Source organism: Seriola lalandi, unplaced genomic scaffold (genome assembly GCF_002814215.2).
Source record: "Seriola lalandi dorsalis isolate HSWRI2012SDOR001 ecotype SW California unplaced genomic scaffold, Sedor1 jcf7180002054682, whole genome shotgun sequence".
In the NCBI taxonomy this organism is placed as follows: domain Eukaryota; kingdom Metazoa; phylum Chordata; class Actinopteri; order Carangiformes; family Carangidae; genus Seriola; species Seriola lalandi.
In genome coordinates this window covers 2,141,251-2,156,610 of record NW_019525235.1, presented here as the reverse complement: position 1 = coordinate 2,156,610, position 15,360 = coordinate 2,141,251, and the positions used below count along the sequence as shown (strand labels likewise).

The window sequence follows — 15,360 nt, the reverse complement described above, 5'->3', positions numbered from 1 at the left end:
AAGGCCAGTAAGTAGAACAGCTTTGAGGGTCAGGGCTCTTAAACACAAGGACAGATAACATTATCCCACTGTTCGAGATATCTTCACACAAAGGTTTATTAAAAACTTCGATTGTTGTAGGGTTATATTACTTGAATGTCATAAGTATCTAGGCTCTGTTCAAGCAGGAAGCATGATTTTCTAATCTGAAGTGGTGTAGCTGAGGTATTATATCATTTTAAATAGTTAACCTTGATTATTGTTTGGGGAAATTAGCTTGTGCAACAAATCACAATAGAACAGCAGTCACACACAGGGATATTTACAGGCTTATTTTCTTCCCATGTACAATATTTCCAATTCTGTGAAGTTTGCAGCTATAGAGAGTTTGCCAACGCGGGAACCTGCAGCGATTAAAGACTGTCAGATGAGAAATGGAAGGTTACAACAAACTCTCAGATCTGCTTCAACAAAGCCAGGTCTGTGCTTTTGCCTCTGTTAGCATCGAGAGCGGAGTGCAGCTGGAGTGAATTATTTAGCAGTGTCTTGAAATCTCCATCAGTACATCTCCTCATCGGAGGCAGACCACGCACGCGTGCACTCACACTCACACTCACTCACACACACACACAAAGATAATCTGAACCCTGCAGTCTGCTTTAACTGTGAGGCCAAATATTCCATTTATCGTCCATTAAAACCCCAGCAGACAACAGCCCTCTTCCTCTTTTTCCTCCCCGCTTGGGCTGCTGTCAGAGAGCTTTTATAATACCTGCCGGTGCGACTTCATCCCATTCGTGTGCCGCACTTCCATTCCACTTTTGTGTTCGCCAAACCAGAACAGAACAGAATTGCTATTGTCACAAGTATTTCACAGCAATGAGTGTGCTGCTGAACGGCGAGTGCACAAGCTTGCACTCTGAAGCTTCTGATTTGTTGTGATAATGGGGTTTTTTGGAGTTTTCAACAAGCTTTCATACCTGTTAGACTGCGCAGTGTATATCAGGACTGCTTTCTCACAGCTGCCAGTCATCGGCGCAGAAGCATTACGTGCCTGCTTTCCGCATCCAGATGTTTCATTTACACTGATATCGCTCAGTAATTATCAAAGGAAAATTTATTACAACTAGAGCTTTATTTTCATAGTGTTGTCCTTCATTTACATCATTTATGGTAACATTGACCGTTTAACCGTTGAGATCTACAAATGTGGCAACATTACTACAGCGAAGTTAAATGTGGCAAGACACAAGCAGTCAGAAGATCACACTTGTAAACAAACCAACCATTTAGCTTAAGCTTTCTCTTGCAAATAAGGTCAGCTTACCTTGGGGCTTGTTTACAACCTGTATTATCATCTGACTGCTTGTGTCTCTTCTGTGTTTTCTTTGTTTGTGTGCTACAATAACTAATAGAAATGATGGCCCAAAGAAAAAAAAAAAAGATCCAAGTTGTAATTATCCTTTAAGGGCAGAAACCACATTTGTTGGGAATGTGGGCTTATTGTCCACTGTGCTTATGAATCTAATGTATGCAGTAAATCTGTGAACACATTCTCTTTCACTGATTCACCATTTGACTGGTGTAAATTAGCATGGGTTCAGCTCTTACTTTCACCAGGAAGAAGGACACTCCGTACGTCTGCAGGGACCTGGCGAGCTTCACATACTTCACTTTTGCCTCAATCTCCGTCATCTCTCCGCAGTTCTTATGTTCCTGGTGAAACGACAGCGGTTACATCTCCACGTCCTCAGACTGGTCATTATATATGTGCGTTAATATACTTGAAATGCTGTGATCTACATGTTTTGTATTTCTCCAATTCGTGCCTTAACAGAGAACAAATTTCCACAATTCCCCAGGGCGCCGTCCACAGCTTCAAAAACACTACATTTACTTAAATGCAACATTCAGGCAATGTAATGTACATACTTGGAATATTTTCTTCTCGGACCCTCTCTGCTTGATGTACTCTTTAGGTAGGAACTCCTTCAGGCTACGGAGATAAATAACATTTTTACATGGTTACTCTTTTGAGCTACAGGCATTTCCTTTTCTATTAACATACCTCCACATATGAGGTCATTCCTGCCCTACTGCCTACATATCAGAAAACAGTTGTAACAGCTGACGCCACCCCCTGAGCTTTCCACTAGAGGAAATCCCTGAAGAAACAGCCTGTACTGAAGCAGGAGATAACCACTGCATACGTACAGCTGTGAACATAGTAAAAGCACAAGGCGCCATGCAGACTTATTGTGAATGTTGGTGTTAATGCATCTTTTTGAAGAGAAAAGCTTACTCCAGGAATCCGGGCTTGTGCTTGTGCTCCACGTGGGGTCCGAACTGGATCTGAGCTTGGATTCCTGCGAACTCGCAAGCTTTATCAAAGGAGACAGGGTGGGATCCATTCAATATATCATCCCTAGCCTGGAGGAGACATGAGGAGGGGGGAAATGAGAAGGGGGAGAGGGGAGCAAGTGAGAGGAAGAAGCACACATCCAGGAAAAGGATACAACTACAAAGGCATAAGATTTATCCAAAATTCACCCAGCAGAGCTTCCGTAATGAGCTCTTATTGTGTGCTTTGAATGTGCCGTGGCTCCAGAGAAGATGTCTTCTAAGTGAATGATTAAGTGTATATCTAGAGCAGGAACATCATAACTGAGACTCTGCCACACAGGGGAGCCAAATAGGATTTGTTTTGCGACAATAAAAGCCATTCTGCCTGTTTTCACACGTAACAGTTCCAACGATTTGTCATCACAGCCCATTACTTGTTATTAAAGAGGAAAACACATTACAGGGAAATGCATCAGTCCATCACAATATCTCATCTGCATCACAGAATGGCCGTCTATATGTTGTTAAGAAATCCAATGAGTGAAAGTTTTTTTTTTTTACTGACCAAAAAAAAAAGAAGGGCTTGTGTTATGTGTGTTTGATGCTGCTGAGATATCACTTATGCTTCCATGCGTTTTCAGCCAGGCTGTCTACATTATCTTCACCATTTAGGTAGATCGAAAGGGAGAAGCCTTTGTTGACATCTTTCAAATGGTTGTCAGTGTGTGCTGTTTTCTCCAAGGGGCAGTCAGCTCCGCCACTCTCTCTCTCTCTCTCTCTCTCTCTCTCTCTCTCTCTCTCTCTCTCTCTCTGTCTACTCGCACTCCCTCGTTCTAGTGTGCTGCTGCAAAATTAATGGCTCCAAAAGCCAAGAGGCCGTGCTGACAGTGAGAAAGGAGCCATCAGTGCTTTTAGCATTAGCATATCAGTGCACAGCGTGGACTTGACTCATTCTTACGTCCCATTACATCAATGAAAAACTAAGCAGCGGCTTACTGCTGTAATGAGGACAACAATCTCCTCCACTCACAATCAAGTCCTTTCCCCAGTGCAATTCACAGTGGAGTACATAAGCTCTTGCTGAACACAAGAAGACACTCTAAAATTAGCCCTCACACATGCCATTCACTCCGCTACACACTGTTACTACTCTGTATTATTCTGAAGTAAGATGCTGAGGAATGATGGAACAGCTAGATATAAATGTTTAAATATTCAAATAGGTATTGTTTGGTAGATGCATTTTGGTTATAGAGTATGACGAAATTTACTAGTGGGCCCCTGGTTATTTAGTAAAATTATTTAGGTTGCAAGACCCCCAGTGTGGGTTTCCTAGTTATGTGCTATGCAAATGTAAGGGTTTTATCTATGGTTTCAGTAACCTGGACAAGACTATTCCGGTTTGAAAGAAAAACTAAGATGTGCCAGCTGGAGTAAACTGATAGACACCAAGATACTGTTGGATGTAAACACCTTATCAAGGCTTTGCAGATGCATCCTCAGCTGGAGTTCACAGTTCTTTGTCAGTAAAAGTAGGATGCATTTGAATAGATGTTGCTTGCATCATCCATTACTGGTGATAACATGAGGGAGTCAATATCCAGCAGGGAGCATCCAGAGAGATAACTCAGTCGATCCAGAAGTGACTCACACACAGAAAATCAGCAAACTAGATACTAGTCTTTTAGAATAATGTATACAATGAGGTAAATGACCCATTTCGCCGTGTTCCATGCAAATGCCATAACCCATTTACACTTTTAGCTAATGGTTATAAAGCTAGATTTGGCAGAAAAGGCTCTGCTCTTTGATGAGGCTTGGGAAGGTGAGGGGAGCTGCTGCAACAGACAGTGTGGTCAAGTGTGTATCAGCAGAATAAAGTGAGAAAGTGTCAGGTTTGGTAACGGCCATGATGTACACCTGCCTGAACATGATTGGAAGTTAGCGGTCAGCTGTGAATGAAACAGCCGATGCTAATCGGTTAGTGAAGGTGAGATTCATAAGGAGCATTCAGGATGAGCTCTGAACCTGACGCTATCAAATCCAAGACCAAGGCTAAAACATGGAAAAATGCTCCCATGTCAAAACACTCATTGCTTTGTTTACAATATACAGTATATAAAGTTTACTATTGATCATTCATCGGGTCATTTCATTGGCAAACCTCAGATTCAGAAGTAAATTCACAGGCACGTGTCTCTATTTGGTCACCGTCTTGTTACCACGTTACAAGACTGTGAGGCCAGTCCCTGATTTTCTCATTGCGGATACGACAAGTGATACAGGCACTGGTTCTGGGACATTTTAATGGAGCTGCATGAGTGGAAGTGAAGCACAAGACATCAGAAGCTGTGACACATACAGCCTGGGGCTAAAACACTGAGGTCAACAAGTCCACCGCGGCCCAGCAGAGCAGACACAGAGTATAATACAGCCATAAAAATAAATGCTGACGTAGGGATACACTAAAGCAACTCAATGCACAGAGCAGTGTTTGATCGGGACAGCTACTAATAGATAAGTGAATAAAGCATTTTCTAAACGCTTCATGACTTACGTGACACAGTTTTGTGTGAGGACTAATCCTAAAAGTTTGAAAAGATTTTGATGATGACTCAGTCAGCTACAGTAAGATACACCAGCTGGCTTTGGTTCAAATCCAACCTGACCCTTCTTTCTATATTTCTCTGTGATGTCCATTTTCCAATACAGTAAAAAACGCTTTAAAGGCTCCAAAGATGCTATCACAAACTCTTACAGAACAACAGGATGAAACGATATGACCTTCTGTAAGATAACTGGCCCCTGGTTGACAAAGCAGCACTAAAAACAGGATTCTACGGTGAATTTCGAGTTAATACACTTTTTCAAGGATACTGTTTCGAATACAAATGCTCCATCTGATCCTGCTTTTAAACAACACTGTCTAATGGTGCAAAGACCTTTATTTCAGAAACAACAAAAGTGAGCAAAACTAAAAGCAAAAGAGCGGGACACACAGAGTGATGCTATTGCTACGGAGGTTTATCCCGGTCTTAGCACAAATACATGACAGAAAGGGAGTGGTCGGGTAGTAAAGGAGATTAGTCTCTTACTGGCAGAGCTTCCATTACGTTTCTGTGCGCGTGTGTGTGTTTGTGCGTGCGTGCGTGCGTGTGTGTTTGCGTGCGTGCGGGTTTGAAATCATGGAAGCTTCAAATGATTAATAAACATTTGAGATCATCGCTGATTCGAAGGGATGCTCTGTCAGAGAAATGCCAGCAGTAATGTCATCATTGGCACAATCTGAATTCAATTACTCTATACTGCTGAGGTTCTGAGAAGCACAGGAATTGTGAATGATGACAGACGTTAAAGAGGAAAATGGGGGGTGTAAGAAAGAAAAGGAAAAGAATGTGGAGAAGAAGCTCGAGGTGTGTTCCATTCTGCTGGAGATCTCTCTTCTGGCTCTGTTTGGCCTTTTTAACAGGGTGACAAATTAGAGCCACTGCCATGTGGAGAGTCTTCTGTGATCTGCCTGTGTAACAATCCGACTGTGTGCGTGCGTGTGTGTGTGTGAGAGAGAGAGAGAGAGAGAGAGAGCGAGAGAGAATGAGGGAAAGATAGATAGGGAAGGGCAACAGAGAGGCAAATAGAGGCGGGGGCAGGGGGCGGGGATGTTATTGTGAAAGGAAATATGAGTCTGTGTTGAGAGGAGAGCATGATATGCACTGTGCCGTAATGTGTGCCAGGGTAAGAGGGTGGGGATGTGTGCGATTATGTCAGAATGTGTAGGAGATGGAGCGGGAGTGGAGACTAGGGAAGGAAACGGAGGGTAAGAAAAATAGAGGCAAAAACAGGAACAGACAGACAGAAGGGAGGAGAGCAGCAGGAGGGTGGATGGCTGGATGTCTTTTGTGAACGCGTTCAGGAGGCAGCAGGGACTGAGAAGATGGAGAAAGTCGAACACGAACGACTTTACATATTTCAGACATGGTATACATCTCTGAGCACAGTTTTTCACAGCTGTATTTTTGTGTGGGAGGATATTCAATAATCTCTGTGTAATTCGTCTCCAATAAAAATACTCTCTTTCCAATGCTCTTCGTTTATGTCACGGAGTACATCTGTACGTGTACGTGTGTGAGTGTGTGTGTGTGAGTGTGTGTGTGTTTGGGTACTCCACACCCTGCTGTTTGAGTCCAGGTGTCAGTGGGGAGCTCTCCTCTCCTCTCTTGGAGGGGCTAATGTGAATGCAGTGATGTGTGCAGTGAGCAAACCCTAACTAGTGTGGTACTGGACTCAGCTGACACCCCCCCTCGCCCCCAGCAGGGTCCCTCAGTTTATAAAACTAGTAACTGCCAGAGACGGATAGAGACACAGCAAGAGAGAAGGAAATCAACACACACCACCTCATCCAGACATAACTCCAAACCATCTCTCTCCAACGGAGTCTTACCACATGTATATTGCACAAATCCACCGACAACAGGAAGTGTTTAGGTTGTGATGTAACTGACTGCCACCCTAAACTCCTACACCTCCTGAACAACTGTGATATTACAGACATAACCTCCTCAAATCACTAACTGGTCAGTCATGCTGTGCAGTCAGTCACTGCTCAAACCCACAGAACCTTACTTGAAGTTGCAGCCAGGATCCTAATGTTTCCATGGAGACCAAATATGTCAGGGTGAATTTTGGGGAAATGCTTCTAAAACGATGCACAAAACATCTAGAATATTTCCATCTGAGGTAATGGTGTAGCCATTCAATTTAATATTTCCTTCGGTGTAAACAATGTGAATAGAAGAGAAATATAGGAGGAAACTCTATTTTTAGGTGACAGAATGAAACATGTTTAAACAATTGAATAGGTTATTACCTCAACTAACATTTCCAAAACAGAAGCCATGTTTTTCAAAGTTAAAAATAAGAAGCAATAACCACTGCCAACCCACTGAGTAGTGTATTTGTTCAATCAGATGTCGGAAGGGAGACTGTGAACCGTGTATTGTGCTCTACTTGAAGTGATGTCAGCCTCAAGCAAATTCCTATTGAGCTTTCCAGACCACAAAGAATAGCATGGTCTGCGCTGCACTATAGCTGTGTCCATCCTCAGATTTTCCTCGGATATAGACACATGAAAACATCACGCCAGTTCAAGGTTACAAACAGCAAAAGTTCCACTCATTACATGTATGTATGTATGGAGATGACAGCGTGCTTACAATGGACAGTTGTATAATGGTAAAAAGAGCGGAGTGATGGTGGGAATCACAGAGGAACTTAAAGCTGCACTCATGAATATTTTCATGTTAACAATGGATCAAATGACTGTGAGTAATGTGAAAGGGGTCTCTTGTAATGACAAATCCATAGAGAATTATGAACCAACTCTGCAGTTCCACTCCGCTCTATGGAGCGTTTTAGCTTCTTTAAGCACATTGTTTTGGTTTTACTGTCTGCAAATTTACTGTTTTGGTATTCTTGCTCCGCTTTCATCAGCCTCGTTTCAAGCCACAGCAGGCAGATGCTCTCAGTGAAAAAAAAAACCAAAACATTGTAAACCTGCTGTATGCTAACTGAACCAGCAACAAACAGAAGACAAACAAAGTTAGCAACTAGCTGGTGGAAAAATTTGTAAAGAGCCAGATACTTTTCTGAGGAGACAAAAACAGAGCTAAAAGGAGAGTGAATATTGGGCTTAGCTCCGTGAATACAAACACAACTCCAAACGTATGCTAATGTCATGCCGCGTCTGCTGGATGTGTAACAACTTCATAAGGTGACAATATGTCAATGTTTTCTTTTCAGATTGTTCTGCTGTACTCATCAGCTGGACAAAATGCAGCTTTTAACATCTGGAACTAAAGCTTTGCCTTCTCGTGTAAAGATTTATGTTGTTGTGACACGGTATAGTAGAACCAAGAAACAAGTCAAACCTGTCTGGACCACATGTGAGCTAACCACATTTCAGTCTGTCCAGACCTGGCCAAATGTTAGATGCACGGTAAAACATAGTTATTGAGTCTAATTACACTCCTGTTATGTCTCCTGTCTCTTCTGAAAAACATTTAAAAAACACCCCAAAAAACTGCAGTATGATTCATATGCTAGCCTGCTTGGGCTTTTTTTTTTACCAGTTCAGCAAAAAATAAAAAATAAAATGTAGCCCTCACTTCCCTCTCTCTCGCCACTGGTTTTTTATATTTTTGCTACTATCAGCCCAAAGGTGTGTGCATCAAGTTTACCTGAACATAGAGCAGGTTTAGCTGGACAGGGTCCCGTGAGTCCACATTCTGGTCCGAATAGAAGAACTTGCGCCTGAGCAGCAGAGTCTCGCTTTCCTCCACTCCTTGCTCTCTGAATGTTCTGCTGTGGTCCAGCCAGTTCACTGCCCAATCAATACACACAGACACACACACACACACACACTCTCTCTGTTACCACATGCACTGAAATGAATACACATTCACTTAACAAAGATGTTACTAGAGGAGGGTACTGATGGTGAAATTAACCATGCTGTTCAAACGCATCACATGGGCAAGACAGATCAGCTTAGACAGACAATTTACCACATTAATCACGGAGAAGTGAAAATCTTGACTGGGCACAAACACTGTCATTTGCTTTATTTTCTGCTGAGACGAAAGCCAGTTTTCAGCCAAAGTTAGGAGGGTGATTTATATATTCGCATGTTTCAAAATTTAATTGGTGTCCTCTGGGCAAAAGATAACAGTGGTAATTTCATTAAACTTTGATTTGTCCATGCAATAAATTAGACTTGAGTGATAAAGCACATGTCCAGATGATGGCATCGAGTCAGATTTATTCATGTGAAAATAAGAAACGGCCTTAAAACCATCAGCATATGAATGACACTTCTGGAGGCTTTTGCACGCTCGCACTCACAGTCATCATCTGTGTGGAGTTTGGCTTTGAGCTTTTCCATCTTCCTCTCGTCTCGTAGCTGCAGCGTTCTGTCTTTCTTCAGCGTCCCCATCCCGTCCTCCTTCTTGTCCTCCGCCACCTCTTGAATGAGGGAGTACTCCTCATAGTTGGTGATTCCTGAAAAGGGCACAAGTTAGCCAGGGAGAAGGAGGAGGAGGAGGAGATGCCTCAAGCTGGCGCGATAACTGCTGCCACGATAGAGAAAGCAATTCTCTTACGCTCCCTTTTCATCTCTTTCTCTCTGCTTTGAAACAGAAGTGAAGGAAAGCTGGTACAGAGCCAGCAAACTAAAATGGGAGCTGTGGAGGAGAAGACGCCAAGCAGAAAGGGCCTACTCCAAACAAACATTTTCCAATAAAGCTATCTGCCAGACACACATCCCTCTCCTCCTCATCCAGTCGAGCTTGATGGCAGCCCATTATAATTGAAATACACAGCTTAGGGAACCCCTCTGTGACAGGCAGCGAGGGCACGGTCTGAGCCTTAGAAAGAACACTTCAGCATTTATTAGAAACAAGCTTGTTTGAGCTTGATGAATGATGCCAATCATGCTTTAAAAAAAAAAAAAAAACGTGATCAGGGCTTTATCAAGTGTATATGAACGCTCCAAAGTAGTTAACTAACGCTGCTGTTCAAATATGAATGTATCGATGTAACATAATGCAACTCAGTGTGAAGTCAAGCGGTATGCTGTGGACTAAAAATAAAATAGAGGATGAATAATTCAAGCCTCGGATGATGGCTTGACAAGATTCGTACTAGCAGCGCTGGGAGACTATCACTTACCTATTCTACTGCATATGGTGACGAGCAGCTCCCCGACTGTTTTTGAGTCATCCACCATGATGGTTTTAATGGCACCATCCAGCATTTTGATCTTTTGCGGCCTTTGTTTCTTCTTATACTCCAAGACGTCCTGAGAAAACAGGAAAGGGGGAAGCTCAGTGACATCTACAACCGTGCTGATCATTCTCGACAGTAAACTGCAGTCGCTCCCTGCGAGCAGGGAGGCATGAATATCTCAGGTGCCTCCAGAAAATGTAAATCACTTTAAGAGATGATAAGTGACACTGACAGTTCTCCACCCCAGACTATATGACTTAATCTTACTCCATTTCGCAGCATGTAGTAATCCAGGGTTCTTCCAGACTCGAGCCAGATTCCTTTCCTGGGATCATCGTCAGACAGGAAGAGGCCATAATCTGAGGCTGAAACACCAAGGGAAACACAGTATGCAAATGTAGATTCCTATAGATTTCCATTATGTAAATTACTATAGATTCGCCATTTGTGAGTCATCCACCAACCTTGTCCTGTCTGGGCTTCCGGTACTCTCTCTCTGATGATTCTGCAGGCGTCATACACTGGCGTGGATGGCTCAAACTGCATCGTCTTCACCACATTGCACTGACGTACACATATCTTTAGTGACAAGGCCACCATCTTGGTGGGTAGTATAACGGCCTCACCAACCTACACACCTGGACAACACAGAAGCACAAACAGTACGTGAGGTTCAGTGAATGTGTAAAGTCATACTGCTGGCTAATATCTCCAATAGACTGTCTGTGTTGTGGCTGGTGTCAACAAGCCATTATTAAAATGTCCTCTCATAAAACAATCATACTCCAAAGTGTGAAGAGGAAGTCTCAGAGGCAGAAAATAGCACCGCAAGGCACTGAGCAAATCATCACAATTACCTTCTTGGGGACATTTTCACCTGTGAAATTGAATGTGTGTTATGCCGCACCCCAGTTCCTCATTCTTCCCCGCTGTTCTGATATTAAAGGGTTACGTGTATGGACAGCCTCTGCCTGATTGCAGTATGTGTAGAATTAGTTGAACCAAGACAAGCGACATAATCTTTCAGCGGAAAAAGGAAAAAAAAAAAATTATAAAAAAGAGACCGCAAATCTCTCTAATCGGCAGGAATAACAGGAGCCGAGTCAAAACACAGAATATGACGTTCCACCACTGCATAATTATCTGCTCTTCCTCTGGCTTGCACTCTCCACCAGCAGCAGGCTTCACCGTGAGACAAATCAGTGGGTGTTTTATCACATACTGCAATTAGGGTGAATCAATTCAGGTATTCTGAGACTCATATGCGCAAAAAAAAAAAAAAAAAGAAAAAAAAAAGGAAAGAGTCTGATACTGCAGTGTGTTTCTCCTCTTCCTTGACCTTGGCTTGAACAGGGAGAGGGATGGATGTGATAAATAGGGCCATCTACACCAGGGAGGCTCTCTGCCTCTTATTTACATTATACATCTAAAATCTCAGTCTTACTTTTTTTTGTGAACAAAGATTAGTCTGTGACGCCTCCAAAGCCAACTCATCTCTCCCAGAGAAGACGGGTATATCAGCATAGATTCAAGTTCACAAATATTGATGTAACTATACACCAGGGCTGCAACTAAGAATAGTTTTCATTATCAGATTAATTTGTTCATTATCTTTCCTATTATTCGATTAATCATTTGATCCATAAAACACCAGCATATTATGAAAAAATTTCCAAAGCCAAAGTCGGCATGTTCAAATCGCTTTTGGCATTTTTACTTGAACTGAAAACAATGGACTGAAATAAAATAGTTGCCAAATAATTTTCTGGTGACTGGCCACTCGATTAACTCACTAATTGTTTCAGCTGTACTTTACTCTAAATTCAACACCAAAAGAATTTTAGATTTTTCTCCATAGTTGGACATAAAGGCAAAAGTTCAAATCTTCACACTGACACAATTCAGATGTCGGCCGCACTGGGAAACAAAGAGTTATTCTGTGCTCAGGATTCGCAGCTCGTCCACAGATGCCTTTTGAGCCAGAGCAGAGGAAGTCTGAGAAGTAAATTTTCTATAATGATCGAGTTCTGAATGAGGCCGCCTGTGACTGTGGCTCTGTCATGGACATGGGTTCCTCTCCAATAGACCCTCTCCTTCCCTGAGTATTTCTTCACACAAAGAGGGAAAGACAAGCACAAAGAAGAAGGGGTAATGGCGCCGCATGAGCTCTCCTCTGTACAGGCTGGTGGAGAAGCCCCACCGAGTTTTTGTCATCCAGCTCTTTCCGCAGATACTCGCTTCTAGACAAGCAGCTTGAGACCCCAGACTGACAAACACAGCAGGCCACGTTGGCACGTATGTGGGCTCACAATGTAGACTCACCAAATATACGGATTGTGCAGATAAAATGTTTGCACTTTTGTGGAAGTTTCACAGGGACGTTTCAGACGGGTCCATCCATCCAGATACCTCTGACGGCAGGTATTTGCTATAGATGACTGTAGGTCTACTCCTAAAGCAACAGTCGCTTTAGTATCTGTTGTGAGTAGCATCACTCGCTTCACAGTTCTACAGAAACCACATGATGAAACCCAGGAGGATAATGATAATCCCTGAGCTTACAGTAGTGTGAGAGCACATTTTTTCACTAGTATCCTCGTGCAAACACTCCAGTGAAGCCAGCTCCTCATTAGCTCTGCTTTCAGGCATGGGTGGATCTACGTCTGAGAGAGGAGCAATGAGAAACAACTCACTTATGCGAGTCTCTGTTGGATCTTATTTATTTTATTACCTTTCCTACATCACTAGGTAGATCTAAAAAATTAAATTTCAAAGCACTCCCATGACATTCACTGATCCATCAGGGGAGCACCCTGTATTGAATTAGGTTTGTTTACTACTAAATATTAAGACATGAAAATGGCCAAAGAGCAGCTTGCTGGGGAGTCTAAACATGGACAATTCAATCGAGGCCAGGGACGGCAGGTGCCATCTGGAGAGGATGCATCTCTAATGATTGACCGTAATACCAGCAGCAGCACAGAGCCCTGCTGCGATTAATGCACCAGTCTGTCACATAAGTATGGAGACGACTGGACAGGAAACCTAAACAAGTGTTGGTGCACGCCTGATCAGTTTGTTTGGACCAGTGTCTGAAAATGCTTCTCACAGAAGAACAAATCTGAAGCTGAATGATCCTTGAGAGCTCACAGGGTGTGGATGAGAATGAAAAACACTCTTCCAAGGCCACCATGCAACAATGCTGTATAAGGGTTCTTCAAATGTGTGTGTTTTTTTTATTTGATCAATACCAGAGTAAATGCCTGTGTGTCTCTCATGCTGTGTAGGGACGAGAATGTAGAGAAGGCAGAGTACAACAAAAGCCAAGATCAGCTGTTCTGAAAGAAATACGCCTGGGCTACGTGGCCATGATTTCCAACTGTGAAGAGCACCCACACTCTTTACAGCCGCTTTGAAGATGTTCAATGCAACAATCACATGGCAATTACTGCACTGTACGTGTCAGCCATATACTGCACAAGACTGTCCCCTGCAATTTGCATCAGATGCCAGGTTTCTGATGTCTATTAAATCATGCTTTATATTCTGCAAATACATGCCATGTTCCCCAACCAAACAAAATAAAAGCCTAAGATCTAGGAGTACACAGTATAAACACTTAAAGTAATTATGCAAATGGAAAACAATAACAATTGAGTGCTATCTACTATTCAACATTCTTAAAGCACCAAATCTGAACCATCCCCCCACATTGCTCCAGGATTTTCAAGGTCAGCCCATTAAACTGAGATCACAGGAGAAACAGTAATGATTCCCTGGTAAGCAAGGCATTTTAGACTCTTTCTGCTTTGGCAGCATTTCTGAACAGAAGCAGAAATAGTGATGCAGAGGAAAACATCTCTTGTCTTACTTACACAAACAGCAGCAATTACTGTCGAGTTTTAAAAAAAAAAAAAAACAACAAAAAAAACAGCCACTCTGGGATAAAAGGTAGATTAGTATGGCGACTCTAAAGAAATCACAACTATTGTAAAGGTTGACAATTAGGCTTTAACAAGCTGTGATGCAATTGAAAATAACCCCAAAGCTCAAATGAAATAGCCAGTAAAGCAGCAGGAGGATACTGCAGGCGCAGCCTTCACTAACCTCACAAATACACAGAGTTTGTATTTACTATACCAAATTATCTCCAGCCTGGTGAGCCTTTGTTATTGTGTAATTTAAGCATGTAGTATGTCAGTGACATTGAATGCCAGGCTGAGAGTTATTCTGACCTCAGTAGTTCTCAGAGCTGTTGAGAACAGCAGGATTAAAGCATGCGTGCATTGAGAAAATGCTAATTGGCGAAACTGCTCCACACCACACCTCCTTTTCTCTCCTCTTTACATCCTCCTGAACCGACAGCCTTTTATCCCCCCGCCTGATTGAAAGCAAGGTCAGTTTCCTGCAGGACCACAGTATGTCTCTGGAGACCGCTGAGCTTTCCTGGAACACAGACACTCCAGTGGTGTTTCACATAACAGCAAACAAGGGTGGTTGTTTTGATCATCTGTGTATTCAAATCCAACATTTTCCTGCAGTCCAGAAACTACACTTCCATTCAAATCTCCACAGTGGAGAACCCTGTCAAGGTCAGGTGTGTTATTTTCACCATGCTGCTTCTAAATTTAATGACTGCTAGGCGATCATTCTCAGCACTTCACATCCTTATTTGAATTGGTTTATCAGAGCCCTAACGGTGCACAAGAGGTAGGCATTAATCAACAACCATTAATACATCTTTATGACTATGGGGCATATTTGATTTAAAACAAACATATAGCAAATGATTGTGTGTCTATTTAATAGCCCAGGGCTGTAATCTAAATAACACATGGGGCCAGAGAGACATCATTTTACTTCCCCTTACCACATTAAAAACATGAGGAGAAAATGATTACGGTACACCAATTCAAAATGTCAAATATTCACAGGCTGCCAAAGGTACTATCGATGGAGCAGGTTTATTCTTTTAGAAGGTGTATCAATACAGATAAACTGTTTATTATCGCATCTTCTTTTCGCTTAGTAGATCTAAAATGAACCAAGCCCTCTATTACACGTACCATTTCCAAATGTCCATTTATCAAAGTGTCCTTGTGTTCATTTCCGGGCAGAGAACCCCCACTGAATCTGGATTCTACCTGAATACAATTCAAATAATTAATAAGTCAAAAGGCTTTCATCCCCACCCCTATCACTTCCTCCATACGTTTCATATATTAATCATTGCTCCTGCAGGAAACAGCTATCACTGGA

The 15,360-nt window shown here is 42.4% G+C and overlaps 1 protein-coding gene across 3 annotated transcripts in view; it reads right to left on the bottom strand.

Moving 5' to 3' along the window:
* tln2b (talin 2b) overlaps window positions 1-15,360 on the bottom strand; it is an 80,481-nt gene that overhangs the window by 38,290 nt on the left and 26,831 nt on the right. For all 3 annotated transcript variants that reach the window (XM_087178312.1, XM_087178311.1, XM_087178313.1), the window contains exons 2-9: window positions 10,566-10,739; window positions 10,369-10,466; window positions 10,045-10,174; window positions 9,220-9,375; window positions 8,556-8,698; window positions 2,282-2,409; window positions 1,912-1,975; window positions 1,591-1,695 (exon numbers count right to left, since the gene is read on the bottom strand). In XM_087178312.1, the coding sequence (XP_087034438.1) occupies window positions 1,591-1,695; window positions 1,912-1,975; window positions 2,282-2,409; window positions 8,556-8,698; window positions 9,220-9,375; window positions 10,045-10,174; window positions 10,369-10,466; window positions 10,566-10,701 (960 nt within the window). In that variant the 5' untranslated portion in view covers window positions 10,702-10,739. The remainder of the gene's footprint in view (window positions 1-1,590; window positions 1,696-1,911; window positions 1,976-2,281; window positions 2,410-8,555; window positions 8,699-9,219; window positions 9,376-10,044; window positions 10,175-10,368; window positions 10,467-10,565; window positions 10,740-15,360) is intronic.